We start from the raw sequence: 18,675 nt of genomic DNA, 5'->3' as shown, positions 1-18,675 counted from the left end.
CAGTCACCTACAAGTTGTAATGTTTACCCAAGTAACTAGTGGTAATGTTTACTCCTAGTCCTAGGCCTCTAAAAATTCTAACACTGCACCAGAAAAGTAATAAACAACCGTCGACTCACTCAACTCATTGAGCAACATTCAACAATGAACAAACAAAAACAAAACCAAAAAAAAAAAACCGCAACAACATTATTTTTTTTTAATCTTTTTCACCGATACAGTAAAAAACATTTTCATTAACTGCAAGCCATGGCATTTTAGGTAATATCCTCCAAAAGCGGAGGGTAAATAATATTTCTCTCTCTATAACAGAAGCAGAGAAAAAGCAAAAGTGACGAGACTCGACCTGGAAGAAAAATTACAGAGACAGAGAGAGAGAAATATCTGAGTTGGCTGAGACCGAGTTAAAAGAGAGACGGAGTTGGAGAGACCGAGTTAGAGAGAGAGAGCTCTGTGTTTTGGTGTCAGAAATTAATGGTTTGCTGTTGAAGAAAGTTCGTACAATACAGCAAACAAAAAGGACGCGAAGAGAAGAGAAGAGAAGAGAAGGGAGAGTTACAGAGCGATAGAGAGAAGATCCTAACCGTTGGATTGGATCCCAATCTCTGATACTCAACACCAACCGTCCGATTTAGCCCCTCTCTCTGTCTCTGTCTCTTTCTCTTTTTCTCTCTCTAGCTTTAGCTCAGATTTTTTTGGAGGTCAAGTGGAGAGAGAAAGAAAGCTTCACTGAAAACCACCGATCGCTCTCAAAATTCAAACTCTCTCTATCTCTCTAGCTCTCTCTAAGGTACTTTCTTGCATTCTTGTTCTACTTTTTCAATTTTAATAAGTGAAATTTTTTGCTTGGTTGCTCGGATAATGGAGGAAAAGGAAATAAAGTGATGCTTTTTTGGGATCCTTTCTTTTTCTTTGCTTTTATTATCAGAAAAATGAAAAATCGGCTATTTTTGGGCGTAGTTTAATGGAAAAGTTTCCGATTTTCTTTAAACAATCTTATTAGGTTCAGAATTTCTATTTCTGTCGTTTTCCGCTACTTTCTTAGTAACCAAACAGGGAGAGATTTGGACTTTTTTTTTGTTGTTGGTGAAAGTAATTTTTGTAATCTTTAGTTTAGCTTCTCAAGGTTGATTTGAGCTGATTTTTTTGTTTGTTTGAATATTGGTTTTTTTTTTTGTTTTGGTATAGGTTCTAGTTCCGTGACAGCTTTACTGTACTGTGATGGAGCTCAAGATCAGGCCGTGTAAATTGGTTTTTGAGTTTGAGTTACAAAATCGGTGGAGATTTTCGCTATGCTAAAGAAATTTTGGGTAAGATTTGAATTTTCTACAGTTTATTTAGCCATTTGAGGAATCTCTGCAAATATGAGATAATTTGAAACTAAAAAGGGGCTAAGATAGTAAAAGAACCCTAGAACTTGTTGGGTGTTCTTAAAACCCTGGAATTTTAGCTCTGTAGCTTGAGTTTTTCAGCAGAAATGGAAAGAACCATATAGTTGAAGAATTATTAAGAGAGGGAGAGAAAGTGTGTCAGAGAGATAGGAAAAAAAAAAAAAAGAATCAATGGAAGACTTTTCGAAATATGCTCATAGTTCAGCTCATTTGGCTGTGGCACGCCGTGACTATGCTGCCTTAAGGAACATTGTTTCTACCCTTCCTCGTGTTGCCAAGGCTGGGGAAGTTAATACTGAGGAGGAGTCTCTGGCTGCTGAGATCCAGGCTGATGCCATTTCGGCTGTTATTGATCGCCGTGATGTTCCGGGTCGTGAGACTCCTTTGCACCTTGCGGTGCGCCTCCGGGACGCTGTATCAGCAGAGATTTTGATGGCAGCTGGTGCGGATTGGAGTCTCCAGAATGAGAATGGTTGGAGTGCTCTTCAAGAGGCGGTGTGCAATAGAGAGGAGTCAATTGCGATGATTATAGCAAGGCATTACCAGCCTCTTGCTTGGGCAAAATGGTGTCGGAGATTGCCACGTATTGTTGCCTCAGCGGCTCGTATTCGTGATTTTTATATGGAGATAACTTTCCATTTTGAGAGCACGGTCATTCCATTTATTGGCCGAATTGCCCCTTCTGATACTTACCGCATTTGGAAGCGTGGTTCTAATCTCCGTGCTGATATGACTCTTGCTGGTTTTGATGGGTTTCGGATTCAAAGATCTGATCAAACATTTTTGTTTCTTGGAGAAGGTTACTCTTCAGAGGATGGTAATGTAAATTTGCAACCAGGTTCTTTGATTGTTCTTGCCCATAAGGAGAAGGAAATCACCAATGCTTTGGAAGGAGCTGGTGCTCAGCCAACAGAAGCCGAAGTTGCCCATGAAGTGGCATTGATGTCTCAGACAAATATGTATAGGCCAGGCATTGATGTTACGCAGGCTGAGCTTATTTCCCATTTGAATTGGAGGCGACAGGAAAGAACTGAGATGGTTGGGAATTGGAAGGCCAAAGTTTATGATATGCTTCATGTGATGGTGAGTGTTAAGTCAAGGCGGGTTCCAGGTGCCATGACTGATGAGGAACTTTTCTCTGTGGATGATGAAGAAAGGATGGCAAATGGTGAAAACAATGAAGAGTACGATGATGTATTGACAGCTGAGGAAAGGATGCAACTGGATTCTGCACTTCGGATGGGGAACTCAGATGGTCTTTGTGAGGATGATGAACATGGGGTCGTTGAATACCAAGAAAATGGTGAAGCCAATGGTGTTAGTAAGGATAAGAAAAGTTGGTTTGGTTGGAACAAGAAAGGTTCAAAGAATGCTGGTGATGACCCTGAGGATTCAAAGATTTTAAAGAAGTTTTCAAAGTTGGCCCCAGAAGGTAGCAATCATAAAGCTGTGGATCATCAAAAATCAACATCTGAATTTCCTAAGGAGGATATAGGGGATAGTAAGAGGGGAAAGGATAAAAGTAGTAAAAAGAAAAAGAAGAAAGGGCCCACTAGTGAAACTAAGCATGAAAGCGAGTACAAAAAGGGTTTGAGACCTGTATTGTGGCTGACACCAGACTTCCCTTTGAAAACAGATGAGCTACTGCCTCTACTTGACATCTTAGCGAACAAGGTCAAGGCTGTTAGGAGACTTAGGGAGCTTCTGACTACTAAGCTTCCTCATGGCACATTTCCTGTCAAGGTAATCCAAGACATCTCCTTTATTCATGTTATTACTGATACACCATCTTTACCAAACAATTTTTTATCAGTAAGGTCGATTTTCCATTATAACCATTGTACATGCTTGAATCACTTTTCTGCTTTTATTATGATTAATCTCCTTAATGCACTTCTTTGCCTTCTTCCATTGGTTTTTTCCTTTTTATTGGGATTGATTAGAAAAGCCATTTTTTTGGTGGGAAAAAGAGGGGGGTGGGGGATATATCTCTTTTGCGGTTTTAAAAAAGGGTCATTGAGTCACAGTAAGTTGCAGTCCTTTTTGTTTCTAATGCAGTGTTTATGGCGAGAGAGAACTGTCCACACTTTTTGAGGGTCATGTATCATTTGTTCTAAATTTGAAGCTATTGTTTTAATGTTCACTTTTGGACTGGATGGCTGCTACTGGTTGCTTCAGTTTTATTCAAGCCCCATTGTTGACATGTTATAGTCAATTATTACCTTATGGAAAAGAAAAAAATGATGGAAAACATATTATGTCTCAAATGAACTTTGAAACTAGGAATTTCTGGCCTGAGAATTTTCTTTCCATTAGCTGAACCACCAAATCATAATTTGCTGAAAACATATTGGAATTTTAGTCCATTTCTCTAGAACTGCAATCCTTACAGGCATCATTAATGATAAATCCTGTTGAATTTGATCGTTTTCTCGTATGCCACTGGAGTGATCTTAAGTTTGTTTGGGCAAAAGTACATGTCAGGGAGAGACTGAAATGAAATAGGAAAAATAGGTTGGTCTTGTTGAAATACTTTTTGACTATGGCGATACAGCTTTCATACAAGTCTCTGTTGTTTTTTTTTTTTTTTTTTGGGGGGGGGGGGGGGGGTTGTTTGAAACTAAAAAGAGTTGGAGAAAATACGGAATATTGTTGCACTCTCAATGAAGATATAAGGTAGATTTTCAATGTAGTCAATCTATTTGGAAGTTTATCAAGGTGAGTTTCTTGTTTGATCTCTTTCTCAAAATTTGAAATATTTTTTACCCATTTTGTTGAGGATTTATTACTAAAGCATTGACTGAGCGAGGTCACAGCATTAAGATATCAACAAACTCATTTTCCAATTTTAATCAAAAAGAGAGGAAAAGAAAGGGGAAAGAGGGAAATAATGGACTTAGAGATATGTAATTAAGGAATTCCTTGTGAGTTTGCCTATATGGTGTGGATGTTATAGTTTCTTCTGAAAAATGGAGCAGTGAAACTCTGAGCATTCATATAACTTCGGTAACCTTTATGGCATCCTTAAAGGAATCATATGTAGCTACTTTCAACTGATTACATTTTTTTTTGGGGGGGGGGGGGGGTTGTGTAAGTACTAAATAATAACTACTATATTAGAAAAAGAGGAAATCTATACATATAAGCAATATACAAAAATTGAACGATAAGAATAGATTTTAGTATTGGTCCTCTAAATTTGAAGAACTGTGTTCTGGTTTAGATTTCATGTCATATGCTATTGTCTATTTAATTGTTTACCAGGAGGTTTATGTAGGATGTTTGAAGGACTATATAATTAATGGGTTTGGGTGCTTTTGCTAGCTACAATTTATTTCTAGTTTGGTGTGTAGTTTTGGGCTTACTTTTAGGTTGCTTTATGGCATGGCTTGGTAATACTCTTAATTGGTGTAGCTTATCCTGGGGCTTCTCTTGCTTGGCATCATGCTTAGAACTAGTTCTGAAATATCCAAGTTGGATTTGAACCTATATATATCATAGATGATGTGTGTCCAGTCCTGCCTCATGAACACCCTCCCCTCCGCCCCTCCACACTGCCCTTCCACATGGAAAAAGAAGAAAGCAGTCAGAACGAATCCTCAGTTTTTGAATGAGGAACAAGTAACTTATAGGTACCTAGGCTGAACACAAACACCGTTTCATGGAATTTTAGGCACACATATATATACACGTTGTGTGTGTAACCAGATTGTGGGATTTGTATGAATCTATCTTAATTTTACACCTCAAACATGCTCTCTAAAGTTTACTTAACAGTGTTTAGTTCATTAAATAATGCTACTCTGGCTGTCAATCTTGGTAACATCTTCTGGTTGTATAGTTCCTATTGTATGTGTGAATATAACACTGATAATTTAGTTGTACTGATGATTTCAATGCAAGGTGTTTTTTTTCTCTTTTTTTTTTCCAAGAAAAAAAATTTCCGTCTTCAATTACTGTAATTCAGAAACCTTCCTTATTATGATCCTAATTACTGTTGCAAATGATACCATCTAGGAGCAAGTATGGTAGCCCACTACTAAGCATAAAATTGATGTATAGTAAACCCGCCCACATAATAAGATAATGATGATGGCTTGGAAATGTACAGAAATTATAGTATGGCTTAATATATGGTATACCCTCTCTAATGCCTACCTTTTTTGTTATTCTTTTGTATTTATTTATTTATTTATTTTTTGTTGGGGTGGTTGGGGTGGGTGTAGGGGGTAGCTTGGAGGGTTGGGATGATACGAACAACATATTGTTAAGTCAATCAAGTGACCTAATAACCAATCAGATTTTGTCATCACACAATCAGTTTCTAGTTTATCAATGTTCACCATCATTCCTCATTATTTGTTGTAATCGTTGCTTCTTCTTTTTTCTTTTTCTTTTTTTCTAAATATTCACTTAGTTAATGCAATTGGGATGATTTGATCAATTTCTTTTTGAGCTTAGAATTTAAAAATTACCCTGAAAGCGATAAAATAAGGAAAAGAAAATTTTGAGGGATCACAACTCGAGCAAACACATTCAGAGAGAGAGAGAGGGGGGGGGGGGGGGGAAGGTTGGGGGTGGATAAAAAGACAAGAAAAGTTATCAAATTCAAAAGTTTTCCTTTTAGGAAATGGGCCTGACAGTGGAATTAAACATCAATGAAACCCATTTCCATAAAGACGAGTCATATGGTTTAAGGATTGAGTTTGTATCTAAGCAATAAATGATTCTTATTGAAGTCTCTACCTCTATTTGTGTATGACTTTTACCTTCTTGTGTTGACCCAAGGTTGCCTATTCTATACTTCGGCTTTAACTTTGCTGCATTTTACACAAACTCATTTATTTTACAAGCAACTCTAGATGACATTATGGGCCAACACTTTTCAGGTTATAATCCACCCATTCATAACTTATAATCAGTGTAGCGAATGATGACCGAGGTTTCTATGTAGATTTTAGCAAGGATAAATTGCTCTCCATTACTAAGGCTATTGATCCCATTCCTCATAGTTATATCCAAATTTTGTTTTTCGCTTCTTATTTGATATTGTGTTGATCATTCATTGCTCTAAAACAGAAAATTATATGTAATAATTATGTCTAGACTATTTTGCATTCTAGCTTCTGCTTATGGATATAATTGTAATATCTTGTATCTCTTCTGCAGGTTGCAATACCAATTGTCCCCACTATTAGAGTCCTTGTTACTTTCACAAAATTTGAAGAGCTTCAGCCATCAGAGGAATTTTCAACCCCTCTCTCCAGCCCCGCTCATTTCCAGGATGCCAAATCCAAGGACTCAGAAGGTTCCGTGTCATGGATTGCATGGATGAGAGGGAGTCGTGGTGGGCAATCTAGTGACAGTGACAGTCACCGGTATAAGGATGAGGTTGACCCTTTCCTCATACCATCAGACTACACTTGGGTTGATGCAAATGAGAAGAAGCGCCGCTTGAAAGCAAAGAAAGCCAAGAGCAAGAAACATAGGAAACAGGCAGCAGCAAGAAACGGGGAAGGGACAACAAATCAGGCCAGTGAAGAAGTTGAAGAATAATTATGTTAAAATCTCTCTGGCACTTCCCCACTTTCAGGTCCATTGCGACGGAGAGGGAGGTTTATAACTCCTGTGCGCACCCAGACCTTCAATTTTCCCTCTGGATAATTTGGTTGGTGGATGATTGGTAGGCAATCAATTTGTTGTTCTTTAAGAAGAGCCTTGTCTTCTTCATCAGTTGTTGTATTGTTATGGGAAGTGAGATTATAGAGAAGCAGGATCTTCTCGTTTCTCCGATAGTTTGTTTCATTCTAATTTTTCGTAGACACCAATCTTTGTATCTAAGTCATTAACAGTTTCCCTTTTTTTTTTTCTTTTTTGTGATTGGTCTTTTTCTCTCTCAATTCTAGCTCAAAGTAATAACTATTCGTTCCAGCTCACTTTATTTTGTAAGGAAAATTTAATGGAAATATTTTCACTCTTTAAGGAGTAATTGTATGATTTTGTTACAAGTAGAATCAATTAGCAGTTAGATCACCCATCACGATATGGTGTCTGTTATTGAGAGTATACTGCATCAGTTGAATGGCAATGGACAAAATCAAAAGGATGCAATCGGAATCTGGTTGTCCTTGCCAATGAATTATAAAGCTTGAATTCCTCCATCCCTAGTAAAATAATATATGTTCATTTAAAATAATATGAATGTGTTCTTTATGTGCATGCGGTATATTTAGGATTGCAGAGTGGGGATAGGGATGTCAAAAAGATCATGCGAAGGCTCATCAAAAAGGGCATCAAGCGTAACTCTTGGGCCTCTATTTATTTATAGGCAACGAGATTCTCTATGTTAAAAGTAGAGCCAATGCCATAATTAGGTGAAATGTCTTCGGTAAATCCATGTCAAATCAAAATTTGTTTGTCAGCCAAAGAACCAAAAAGCTCTGAATTACTCCTTTTCTGGTACTGGTAGGAACAATATGCTCATCTAAATTATTGGAATAGCATTTTTGGGATTAACTTTCTAAAATTTGGAGAGAAAAAGGCCAGGAGATGTAATTCTAATTCCATGACAAGAAATAAAAAAATAACATTTTTTTCAGAAAAATAATGGCACATGGTTGAGGTGGACTAGATAATATAATGGTGACCATTCAGTTTTGGTTGGAAAGCTCATGAGGCTTCTGTGTACAATTTGTACTTTTGACAATTCAATTGCAAAAAGTAGAGAGGAAGCCCACCCTGGCTAATTTGTTGGTGTGTATTAACTGCACAAAAAATAGTAACAATAATAACTAAAGACCATAACAATTGTATATGATATATATGTACTCATTTTATTTAGAACCTTCGTGTACATCAAGAGTATATACAAACACATCATCATGCCAAAAAATGACTGCCCATATACAGACAACAAAAACTGTTCAACCATTGCCCAAATTTACATACCAATCTAACTGACAGGATTAGCTATATCTCTACCAGAATCGATCTTTGTTCACACTTAAGTATCCAGCCATTACTTTTCCCCCAGTATTCCTCATTCCATCTATAAGGTAACACCAAGTGGAACCTAAAGCTCCAATGAAAAAGTCAGCTTCTGTTGCCATTAAGAAATTGACAAGGGGATAATTTGTGCTAGTCTCCCTACCAAGGCTCGATTCATAACTGGCCATTGTCATGTTTCCCACTTGCCGTGTCACATTTGTGTAGTAAAAGTTCCAAGTAGAATAGCTTTTGGATTTGTCAATGACTTCCTGGATTGAAGCTCGAGCGTTAAAATATGATTTAGAGCACAAACTCTCAGTCCTAGAGTTAAGATAAAGAAAAGTAGATGCAACAATTGTTAACCTGCATTTCAGTTGAAAGCCAAATGCCATTGAGGTGTGGGAAGCGCTTCCTAATGCGGTCAGCAAGATGCATGTACTCTTCAAATTCAACTACCTTCATTTCGCATGCTTTGTCTCCCATTCTTACATGCATGCTTAGCAGTGGCCTAGGGATCCATGGTTTATGACTTGACCATACGTAATCTTCAATATCGGAATTTGGCTTGTTGGTAAATTCCTGCAACAAGAGTGATCTCATAAGGCTTAAGTGCTTAATTATTTGATTTAAACTTATATATCTATTGATGGAACTCCACCAGTAGAAAGGTTAAAAAGCTCATTCTACCACCAAGATAAGATGAGAGAGAGAGAGAGAGAGAGAGAGAGCTTTTGAATTCCACTACAATTTGAAATTGGAGAATGATGCCTAAATTTCTGCCCTTCTTTCCTCTAAACAGATAAGTAATGCACAAGGGCTTAAGATCAACAAACCTTTGGCCATTCCTTGCCAAGACTTTTCAGAACTATTTTTGCAGCTTCCTTTCCAAATGCAGCATGGTGGGCAACATTTAATAAGCCACACATGTACTCTGATTGAAATCTCATCAAGTAGCGCACTGCCTGCCAACAATGTTGACAGAATTAGTCATTAGGTTTCACAATGTTAATTCCTTTTACAACTATAATAAGTCCATGAGTATAGGAGATTCCATGGTTCATCCTGGCAAACCATAAAAACTGAAAATACCAATCCTTTCCAGAAGAAATTTAAGATGTACCTGTGACCTCCACCACCTGAGATCCATCTTGCGATGATAAGCAATCAAGCTCCCATTTATTTCTGTTGTTGGTTGCAAATAAGCCCAAGGATCACCCCATAACCTGCACTAACAATTGACATTAATGAAATGAGACATGAAAGGCAAGAAATCTCTGAGAGCAGGTTAAGTCAAATGCTTAGATATGCAGTAGCTTGCCTAGGAGTCCGTCCAGTCCATATTGCCTTTGAACTGTAATTTTCTTTTGCAGTTATGATTCCTCTTTTCCATGCCTCATCACTCCCCAAAAGATCAAATGCACGGTCTCGGCATTCTTGAGATGTTTCTGGAAAGAAATAGCAAGACCAGCTGGCGTGGGAGGAACCTACAGAGAACACTTGGTATGTATTAGTATCAAGGGTTAAATGTTACATCATCCACTTGTATTCTCACACTAACTAGACAAAGCTTTGTCTACCAAACTTTCACAAATTACAAAAGCATACTATGACTCTTATTTACAAGAACTTCACACCTCCCTACTTTTCTTCTTCCTAAAGTGCAATTACCTTTCTTATATAAGAACTATTGCACCTCCTTACTATTTCACTTATTAATGTAGATTAAAAAAACAATGAAAGAGCCTCCAAACCTACCACCTCATAGACAAGACCGTACAGTGCAAATATCATGTTGATGCATTACTTGAAACCGGCTAGAATATATAACATGATATAAATGGCAGGATATTTTCATGATTAGATGATTATTATCTCCTTAGTTGAACACTAATTTTAAAAATTTCCCAAAAATTTTAATACTGTAAATCTAATCATCCAAAGCTATAAACACTTAGTTCTTCTAAGAGGAAAACAATTATCATTAGATTTCAACTTTTTATACATGGATCTTCTAAGATGAAAGTAATGACCATAAGATTTTCAACCATCCACCCAAAACATGAACAAAAAACCATAAAATCAACTTGGATGTCATTCTTAATAAAGATGGTTGCCTAGAAAGGTATATGATTAATTATATGAATCACTACTGTTTATACCTTTACAACCATCATGGTCAGCCCGATTATAGTAGTTGGTAACAAGGACCCTTTTCTCATTAATTGCAATAGCAAGAAGACCACACATTCCAGCAAGCTGTGCTCCAATACCAAATCCGGGTAATCTCTCCCAGTCAGCTACAAGAAATTTTACATTTGGATCCCTGCAGTTCAATGGATGCTGATGCAGCCATATGTCCCGTTGCACCTTTCTAGTATAGGGATAGTTTTCTTCATCTGACCCTGTAATCTGCAAATTTAAGTCATAAATTAAAAGGTCATCATTGCCTTTTTGCTTATGGGCCATAAACTGACTGATCAGACATGTTTATTTTATGGTTATATGAGAAGTTTGGAACTAAGAGATGATCAAAGGGTGATTAATTTTCATTTTGCAAAGCCCTTTAATGAACGTATTAGTCGAAAATCGGCATTGAGAATATTTACCTAGGGGAAAAGATTTTGATGTGAACTCATTTCAGATAAATAAAATGATTTAACTAATAGTGTTTCCACAACATTCGGTAAATAATATATATGTATACTTCAACAACATCATGTGTTTTATGATTACAAGGATTTTATTGGAACTTGTGTATGTGATCAAGAACCCAATTAAAGTTTAATTGATTCTGTCTATTGTGAGGTAGAAACTAAAATGGAACCAAACGGATCACCTACATCTTCAACTACTAAGAAACGAAAGACACATGATTTTGCGTGTTTTATTAAATCAGAAAAAACAATATGCACATTTTGTATATCCATATGATAAATGGCTTAGAACTGTGTATTAGTTGTGAAAAAGGTGCATGGATTATGAACATTAATCTACAGGGTCAATTTCAGAGATATTACCTAATCACTATCCATTTTGGCATGGGACTTTTGTTGTAATCTCAATTATGCAGGCCATGCATATCTAATAATGAGCTTTGTAGAAAATGTATATTGAATATTATACCTCTTTATGTTTACATGTGAGATTCAATGCAAGTACAGATATTACTTCAATCAATATTATTACTTGTTTAGTCGATAAAAATGTGCTTGACTATGATATAAAATTGAAGTCAAACAAGTATTTTGGTCCCTAAACTATCCGTTTCAATTTCATTCTTTAACTATCAATTGCATCAATTTAATATCCCAACTCCCAAGTTATCAAAACGACTTCACATTACCCTTTCCTCCATTTTCCATCAATTGTTAAAATGGTACAAATGATGACTTCAAAGTCTTTTGTCTCATATTGGTGAGGATTAAAGTTAACTACAAGTCAAATTACTCTATTTATTAAGAAATTTTGTAGAAATTACTCTATTTCTAAGAGAATTGAGGACAAGGATAACATTTAACTATTTTCAAAACTTCAAAGACAAAAGTGACACAATTAACAATCCAGGTATGAAAATGAACTCTGATGCATAGTTTAGGAACTAAAATTGTAGTTTACCCTAGATTTTAGTTTTTTTTTTTTAAATAATAAAAATAGTAAGAAAAGGTTTATCATTTAAATTTAGCATTTTTGCTCAGTAAAAACAGGGTTATTGTTAAAAACAAGAATTGATTGTTTAAATTTCTGGTGCTTCTTCTTGTCATGAATTGCTTGATTACAAAAATAAATCAAATACATATACAACATTTGAAAATTCATAAGTTCACACATATTAGAAAAAAAAAATCATATATTACAAATGCATGCTTAAATGTACGAATGTAGAAGATTTCTAAAGTAATATTATAAGTTAAAACTTTGTTATGAAATTGTTTATCATAGTTCATGGAAACATACCCAAGGAGGGTAAGCACCTTCAGATATAACCCGATGCCTAAAGTACGTCATCTGCTCATTAGTTGTAGCTGCTGGGTTCATGTCCAACACTCCCTTCCAACCAGTCCAAGGAGGGAAACTCTCATTCGCAGGACGCCTATCGAGATGCTCAGTTACTTGTGTTCTCAACTTGCAGTTTTCCAAATGAGGGGCATTTGGCACATTGGATCTGCTTAGTCTCAACTGCTTCAAGTATTCATTTTCTTCATCTACTGATTTAGTCAGTTTGGCACTCCAAGCTGAATATAACAGGGAGACTTTCTCATCATCTGTCCTTTCTTTAACACTTTGTGAATCCACCTCTAGTCTCTCTGTTTCCTTTGGTTTAAAATTGCAATCTGTACTCGTAGCAATATCTTTAACCCCAAAAATGAAAAAAGAAAAGTTGTAAGTACGACATTAGTGTAAATTATTAGTAATCAAGAATGAGCATTCTTCAAAGCAAATTAATTACCAAACTCATTAAATTAATTCCATATAGTTTGCTTCTTCATTATTACTTATCTAGAAACCAAAAGTATGATTTAGATTAAATTATTAATTACTACATCAAAAAGTAGGTACTGCTGGCTTCTATTGGAAGTATATAAAGGAAAGTTAGTGGGTGGGCTTTATTAAACTAGAGTCTAGACTATGATCTAGCAACTTCAGTCAAAGTCAATTATGGAAGTGAAAACCAAATGTATTTAACAAGCTAATTCTACCTTTAGCTTGCGTCTAATACACCCTTTAATCATTCTCATTCATGAACTTCCACCTGAATACCGACTTTCCTAATTGCCAACTACTGACCAAACTTTTTGCAAACAGCAAGAATTGAAATTTAATTATCAAAATAAATTCAGAAAAATAATATTTTCCTAAATCTTTATTGCTACTGAAAATTTGTTATTAAAGAGGCAGCCCAAAAAAATTTATTTAAAAAAAGAAAGGAAGAACAAGAATTATCAAAGAAACCAAGAAGATTCCACTTACTGAAAATTTCTGAACCTGAATTCCTTGGTGAGGCACCCAGGGACCTGGTTGATAATGAAAACCCACCAAACTCAAAGGAACCAAATGAAGTGAGAGCGGCCAGGAACAAAGAGATGAGGCAGACTCCACAGAGAAAACCCACCACACAAATTTGGCATGGAAATGAACTCCCCATCTGCAAAGCCCTTTGTGAAAGAACTTTCTCAAGAGACTTCTGGCTTGATATCTCCATACTTTCCTCTGACCTTTTTCCCAAGTAATACTAAATTTGGGAACAGAGAACCCCAAACAGCTTTGGTGTTCTTCTAAACTTTTATGGAATGCCAACTAACTCATAACTACACTCACATGAAACCATCCTCAACTTTTTCTGCTTATGCAAATGAGATCATTGATAACCAACAATTCTTGAGAATGGGCTTATCTCCAACTATTACAAGAACCAACCAAAATCACAGAATTGCCAATCTCAACCATCAACTCATCTTAAACTTTGTGGTCCACCCCTATCTTCCTTTCAACTGCAAAATAAATTATAATCCTAATTAAATATCACAAATCACAAGAACATGTTTACTTCAAAACTAAATAAATAAGAAGAAGAGAGAAACCAGCAGTAAGGGGGAAAAAAGCAACAAAATTTAAATTTTAAGGAGACAGTTAAAAAAAAATTTAACAAGTCAATTAACTTTCAAGAAAAATAATTTATAGAAAACTCTGCAGAATGAGAAGAAAATAAAAAAGTCGACAGACATACACAGACCCATTACAATTGTTATAAACAATTATGCAAAAAAAATTGTTCTTTACTGAATTAAAAGAAGCATGAGTACAACCATGTCAAGCATAAAATTGGGTTTGCAATAACTTTTAAAGGAGGGAAAAGGACAAATAAGCTTACACATGCACTTTCTATTTTTTTCCTACTCTGAAAATCATAGAGAGAAAGTGGAGCCAACAAACTATTATCAAACATTAAGGATTGCATGAAGACACTTGTTAAAGAGGACAACCATGCAGTCTAAGAGAAGATAAGAATCCACAAAAGCAGTCACCCAAAAGCAAAAAAAACAGTAAAAAAAAAAAATTACAATCAAACAAAACCAATAAGAAACACAGTACAATCACTGTAATAAAAAGAGAGAGAGAGAGAGAGAGAGAGATGGGCATTGGGAAGGTGACCATACTTACTTTCTCAAGAAACAAGTAGACATATCAACCTCTGAAGATTTACAGTATGAAACATCATTAGATTGGGGTTTGGGTTTTAGATATTTGTGCATGTGGTGCAGTCTCTACTTGTGTTGTGTCAAAGTAGAATTAGGTTTGATGATCATACAATACAAGTTGCCGTGCACAACTACTCACTAAAAAAAAATAGAGAAATGGAATACTTGGTGCAGGTAGAATATGGTGCTTTACCATTGGACCCCAGTGTTCTTAATTTTTAGTTACTGGACCCCACCTATCACTACTATTAGAAGTAATAATTAACAGCTGTTCATTCCAAAATCTTATGTTGATTAATCTCGTATTTGAGTTGTGGATAGTCTTGTGACGACAAAAAAATAAGAATAAAAATTAAAAATTAAAACAAGAGATGAGTTGCTTCTACAATATTTTTACTACATTTACGCAATAAGTAATACGTTATTTTGGATTTATATTTCAACTCATTGTTGAAATTACTTTTTAACCTACTAGTAACAGTAAGTAATATCTTATCACTTAAAAGAATTTGATTTACTTCCCGTACTTTTTTAACTGAAATCTCTTTTTATTTTAATGAGAAACTGTCATATCACTTACTAACTAAATAAAAGGTGGAGATTAAAACTCATTACTATTTCTCATTGTATATTTAAAACAAAAATAAATTTTCAGTTAAAAAAATACTGAATATAAGTCAAATCTCACTTAAAATTTGTTGTAATAATATTACGAAAATAACATTTCTCAAAATAACTAAAAAGAAGGAACAAAATATTTGATTTTGATAAACACAAAGGATGATTTTAAATCAATTGATAGATTAGTAACAGCAAATAACGTCTTATCATTTAAATTTTGTTGTGAATTTTAATTTAGTAGATAGATTAGTAATAACAAGTAACATCTTATTCTTAAAATTTGTTGTAAAAGTATTAAAAAAATATTAGGGAGATAACATTTTTCAAAAAGCTAAAAAGAAGGAACAAAATGTTTGATTTTGATCGGAACAAATGAGGATTTTAAATGATGAGTTGAAAGATTAGTTGATAAGAATAAAAGTGGGGATTGGATGGGGTATTAAACTTTACATGTGTTCTACATAACATTTTGCTTTTGGTGTGCGTTAATGGTCACTCGCTTTCAGTGATTGACATGTTGACATGTGTAAATGAGACATTCAACATGCAGTAGCGTCTTGCTTTCAGTGATTGACTAGTGTAAATTACGACATTCCACACTCGTTATGGTAGTAAAGTCCTTTTGGGATTGGAAGGGGGAATAAAATAAGGATAGAAAATAAAAATTAGGAAAGGTGGAAAAACGTGGGAAGGATAAATAAATAGATAAGAAAAAATTTTATAATTTTTTTTTATCACCATTATTGTTTAAGTAAACTTTGGCTCCGTTTGGATAGAACTTATTGTTGAAAATTAAAAACTGAAACTGAAAATATTGTAGCAAAATAATTTTTAAAGGGGTAAAAATCACTGTTCATTCCAAAAAGTTACTGTTCATTGGCCTAAAATCACTGTTCATGGCCAATGAACAGTAACAAACACGCGTTGAAAAAAAAAAAAGCAAAACTTGGACGTGGACGGACTATCCAAACGTCCTCTTTAGCTTCTATTTGGAGTATTGCTAAAGAGGAAACAAATTTTATACCCTAATATTTTTCATAACAGTTGAATTTCTAAGCTTTTACTACTTTTTATATGGACGTATTATTAACATTATTTTTTCTATCAATCAATACATCAACTTGTCATCTAAACAGTTATGAAATTTTCAATATATCTAAGCTTATTGTTTCTTTTTTTAAGACTTATTGTTTTATTAATATCAAACTTCGTACATTTTTTTAAGTGTTGCTATATAGATGCATTGATCAATGAAATCAAAAGTTGACTTTAATTGATCTTAGATTTAATTAATAAATGAATATCACAACACCTAACACATTTGAACCTCACTTTTGCATTTTATTTTGATAAAAAAAAATCCGGTTAAGCCATTCATTTTTGGTAAAATTTTCTTGAAAATTAAACAAGTTGTCAATACTTTTTCAATTCCCGAGAAATTTTTTTTCAAAAATAATTAATTATTGTATGCCTTTAAGACACACATTAGCAAAATCCAAAAAAATATACACTTTACCATCTTAATTTTACCTCATTATATCTCACTTTTGCATTTATTGTTTAAGTAAACTTCAGCTTCTATTTGGAGTATTGCTACAAAGGCAACAAATTTTATACTATAATATTTTTCATAACAGTTGAGTTTATAAGCTTTTATTATTTCTCATATGGACATATTATTTACATTATTTTTCTATAAATCAATTCGCCAACTTGTCATCTAGATAGCTATGAAATTTTCAATATATCTAAACTTATTGTTTCTTTTTTTAAGACTTATTTTTTTATTAATATCAAACTTCGTACATTTTTTTTAAGTGTTGCTATATAGATGCATTGATCAATCAAGTCAAAAGTTGACTTTAATTGGATCTTAGATTTAATTAACAAATGCATATCACAACACCTATCACATTTGAACCTCACTTTTGCATTTTATTTAGATGAAAAAATTACACTTTACCGTCTTAATTATAACTCACATTACACTTTGTATCTTAAACTATACCTCATATTATACTTTGTACTCTAAACTATGATATTTGTTACACTTTGCACCATGACATCAAGTTTGCTGTTAACTTGGATGAAAATTTAAAATTTATGGTGCAAAGTGTAATAGGAAGTATAATATAAGGTGGTAAAGTATAATTTCTTACTTGTTTTTAAGGGATTAAGAAAAGAGACAATTGAGTCTTTTCATGTAATGTCATACTTTTCCATTTAAGTTAACAACAATTTTGACGCCAAGGTGCAAAGTGTAATAAAAGTTATAGTTTAAGATGTAAAACTTGTATTCAAAAAGTTTAAGATGAAAAATGTAATCAAGAGTATAGTTTAGGATGACAAAGTATAATTTCCCCTTGTTTTATCTCATTGGACAAAGAAAAAAAGTAAGATGAAGTTTACATTACTTTTTGCTGTTGTATTTAAAAGTTTACATATTAGTTTTAAAGATCTATATAAGAAAATTTATATGAAATTCACTATTTTCTAATAGTTTAAGCTTTTGAGATAATTGTTATATTATTATGGTACAATAATAGGAGATCTTGAGTTTGATCACCATCTCTGCTATACCTCTCATTTAAATTCTTAAAAATTTCATATGTTGAGCCTTACTTATTTAAGGAGAGTTTAAGCTCATACATGAGGAGAGTATTCAAATTATGATTAAATAATTAAATTTATTATTTCGTAATATTTTTAACATTTTAAAACAATTAGTATTTATCATAGTGGTTATCTTATTATTCAACAATGAAATATCAACTTGAGTTTTAATTAAAATTCTACCCTCGAATAAAAAAATATTTATTTATTTTGGTTTATTAATCATATATATCTCTAGTAAGTAAAAATTGATGAATGAGTATTGCTAAAAATTTATAACAAAACCTAAGATTTTAAAAAGTAACAATTTAGACCTTATATTTAAGTGAACGCCATTGTGTTTGAGGTTTTAAATTTTAATATATGCTAAAAATTTAATTTGTTAAATTTTCAAATTTCAAGTTCTAATTTGTTACTGTTAAAAAGTATATGGTTTGATTTTACTCTTTTTTTTTATAGGAGTTTTATTTTACTTTTGAAAATATGGTTTGATTTTACTTCTGAAATTATATGATCTGATTTGTTAAACCTTCTAAACTATAAAGTTTAAAATATTATTATTGTTCTTCTCAAAAAAGTTAAAAAAAAAAAATATTTTAAAAATAATTAACTATCCAATTTTTGTATTAAAACACTAGTCCACCTACCCAACGTCACAGTTCCATTTTTTTTTTCTAGTATTTTTCTTCAGTTTATCCAAGTATGCGCCTCCCATCCTCCCTTCTTTGTTTCTTTGATAGAGAAAAAAAGTTACCTCTCTCTCTTGTTGTTGTTGTCGTTGTTGTTTTTAATTTAATTTTTTTTTTTTTTTTATCCAACCTGCAAACGCTCTTAAAAAAAAAAAAAAAATCTATTTTCATAAAGTA

The 18,675-nt window shown here is 33.7% G+C and overlaps 2 protein-coding genes across 4 annotated transcripts; one reads left to right on the top strand and one right to left on the bottom strand.

The window, feature by feature from the left end:
* The first annotated feature begins 332 nt into the window (after positions 1–332).
* On the top strand, positions 333–7,380 carry LOC142627451 (uncharacterized). The gene is made up of 3 exons (XM_075801316.1): positions 333–790; positions 1,189–3,134; positions 6,561–7,380. Exons 2-3 carry the CDS (start codon positions 1,563–1,565, stop codon positions 6,945–6,947), a joined length of 1,959 nt encoding a protein of 652 aa, XP_075657431.1. The 5' UTR covers positions 333–790; positions 1,189–1,562; the 3' UTR covers positions 6,948–7,380.
* Positions 7,381–8,198: 818 nt separating this feature from the next.
* LOC142629408 (uncharacterized) lies at positions 8,199–14,710 on the bottom strand. Of its 3 annotated transcripts, none has more exons than XM_075803385.1 (9): positions 14,538–14,710; positions 13,347–13,867; positions 12,333–12,727; positions 10,538–10,787; positions 9,697–9,862; positions 9,499–9,601; positions 9,212–9,340; positions 8,742–8,957; positions 8,199–8,647 (listed from the first exon to the last, which is right to left on the bottom strand). In XM_075803385.1, exons 2-9 carry the CDS (start codon positions 13,576–13,578, stop codon positions 8,369–8,371), a joined length of 1,770 nt encoding a protein of 589 aa, XP_075659500.1. In that variant the 5' UTR covers positions 13,579–13,867; positions 14,538–14,710; the 3' UTR covers positions 8,199–8,368. The 3 variants fall into 3 exon arrangements, with proteins under 3 accessions (XP_075659500.1, XP_075659501.1, XP_075659502.1); XM_075803386.1 differs by lacking the exon at positions 14,538–14,710 and adding an exon at positions 14,248–14,517; XM_075803387.1 differs by lacking the exon at positions 14,538–14,710 and adding an exon at positions 14,104–14,183.
* Between the last annotated feature and the right edge of the window lie 3,965 nt (positions 14,711–18,675).

The sequence above is a fragment of the Castanea sativa genome, chromosome 3, assembly GCF_040712315.1.
Source record: "Castanea sativa cultivar Marrone di Chiusa Pesio chromosome 3, ASM4071231v1".
Classification (NCBI taxonomy): Eukaryota; Viridiplantae; Streptophyta; class Magnoliopsida; order Fagales; family Fagaceae; genus Castanea; species Castanea sativa.
Note: the sequence above shows the minus strand (reverse complement) of the source record. Positions and strands in the feature narration are given on the sequence as shown.

Excerpts from the sequence above, each read along its gene's own strand:
- LOC142627451 (XM_075801316.1), top strand. The coding sequence starts at position 1,563 with ATGGAAGACTTTTCGAAATATGCTCATAGTTCAGCTCATTTGGCTGTG. Across the intron at positions 3,135-6,560 it reads ATGGCACATTTCCTGTCAAG|GTTGCAATACCAATTGTCCC; the intron begins GTAATCCAAGAC and ends TCTCTTCTGCAG.
- LOC142629408 (XM_075803385.1), bottom strand. The coding sequence starts at position 13,578 with ATGGAGATATCAAGCCAGAAGTCTCTTGAGAAAGTTCTTTCACAAAGG. Across the intron at positions 12,728-13,346 it reads TTCAGGTTCAGAAATTTTCA|ATATTGCTACGAGTACAGAT; the intron begins GTAAGTGGAATC and ends TTGGGGTTAAAG. Across the intron at positions 9,341-9,498 it reads TCAGGTGGTGGAGGTCACAG|GCAGTGCGCTACTTGATGAG; the intron begins GTACATCTTAAA and ends CATTGTTGGCAG.